Consider the following 1,379-nt stretch of genomic DNA (forward strand, 5'->3'; position numbering starts at 1 on the left):
CCGTGTTTCAGCCACTTCTGACAGTTCTCAGCTGTGTGCTTTAAACATGACGCTGGCTGAGGTGAAAGCACTTTCCCGTAGGACTGTGTGCAGCGTGCACGGTGTCTCACATAACCCAGGCGTCTATCAGCGCAGGTAGCAGCCCAGTTTAAGGGAGACACTGTGCAAATGCAAAACCTACTGTTGAAGAGGATAGCTCTTACTTTCTCTTTACCCAGTTTCTCCCTGAAACCCAACAACCCATTTTTCCTTTCCTCTATTAAGGAATGTAGGGACTGCTTCGGATCAATTCATTTGTGATCCAAAGAGAAATCTAAAGAGAGGAGGGGCAGGAAGGGAGGTTCTGCAGAATCTCAGAATATTACTTTGTCTGTGCTCAGAGGCAGGCCATGGCTTCCCAAACTGTCCTATCCTCCTTCTAGAGAGCACCATCCTATGGTGTGTAACATCAGAAGAAGAAGAAAAGCCCTGCAAGGGCTGAAATTACAAAAGTGCACACAAAGGAGTAACAGAAAGTGACAAAGAGAAATAAAACCCTTCCTTTGAAAGAGAATAAAAAGACTCAGCGGCTACATCTAAAAAAGAAAGTGAATTTCAGAAAAAGAAATTCCGCTCCCCATTACAATGCTAGCAAAATCCCATGGGAAAGTGCTTTTGCCTCAGGTGGAGTTACATTTAACTCAGGCCTAAGTTGCATGAGGGGGGGTTGTAGAATGCATTGACTGTAAGGTACGTAACAAGATACCCTACAGTGGGCAGTCCGTCATTTCCCCCAAGGCAGAACCCTGAGTTCCTTGTAGGACAGGCAGCATAAACATTTCTATAAATTAAAGCAAAAGGCACTCATTAAGCTTTTATGGAAGAAGTATAAAGATGGGGTTAAGGACAGTCTTAAATCATGGATGAGTTCCACAATTTCTGCATTTCCGAGTAAACGCCACGCAGGGCCAATCTCTCCATTTCTCATTAAGTGAATAATGAAGCAAATAGGTAGCCCACTTCCCCCATTTATACTGTTCTATTGCTGGGATGCCGTTTTTCCAGCAAGCGTACTAAGTGGCAGATGGAGAGCCTGCTCCCTGTCAGGGGCACAGAGGTGTCTCCCTGGGCAGCGATCCCGCCGCTGCTTGAGAAATGTTTAAATGGTACAAATCCCCCCACCGCCACTGCTGAAATCAGCTTTAGACTCAGCCCTGTTTTCCGAGTGACTCTTAACTAGCAGAACCGCATCTTTCTGTGGGTTCGTTTCTACACGTTAATCTAAGAGCGCACGCATCCAAACGGGAGGCTGTGTCCCCTCTTGGTCAGACAGGGAGGGGGCTGCTTGCCTTATGCTGGCACAGCAGCGGTCTGTTCTGCATGGAGGTGGGCTGGATTCA

General features: G+C 46.8%; 1 protein-coding gene across 1 annotated transcript in view; it reads right to left on the minus strand.

Moving 5' to 3' along the window:
* Nucleotides 1-569: 569 nt before the first annotated feature.
* The window catches only part of STAR (steroidogenic acute regulatory protein), a 12,657-nt gene continuing 11,847 nt past the window's right edge, over nucleotides 570-1,379 (minus strand). The window contains 1 exon segment of the mRNA XM_015408566.1: nucleotides 570-575. Within this exon segment, the coding sequence (XP_015264052.1) occupies nucleotides 570-575 (6 nt within the window).

The sequence above is a fragment of the Gekko japonicus genome, unplaced genomic scaffold (genome assembly GCF_001447785.1).
Source record: "Gekko japonicus isolate JY-2015 unplaced genomic scaffold, Gekko_japonicus_V1.1 scaffold1377, whole genome shotgun sequence".
Taxonomy (NCBI): domain Eukaryota; kingdom Metazoa; phylum Chordata; class Lepidosauria; order Squamata; family Gekkonidae; genus Gekko; species Gekko japonicus.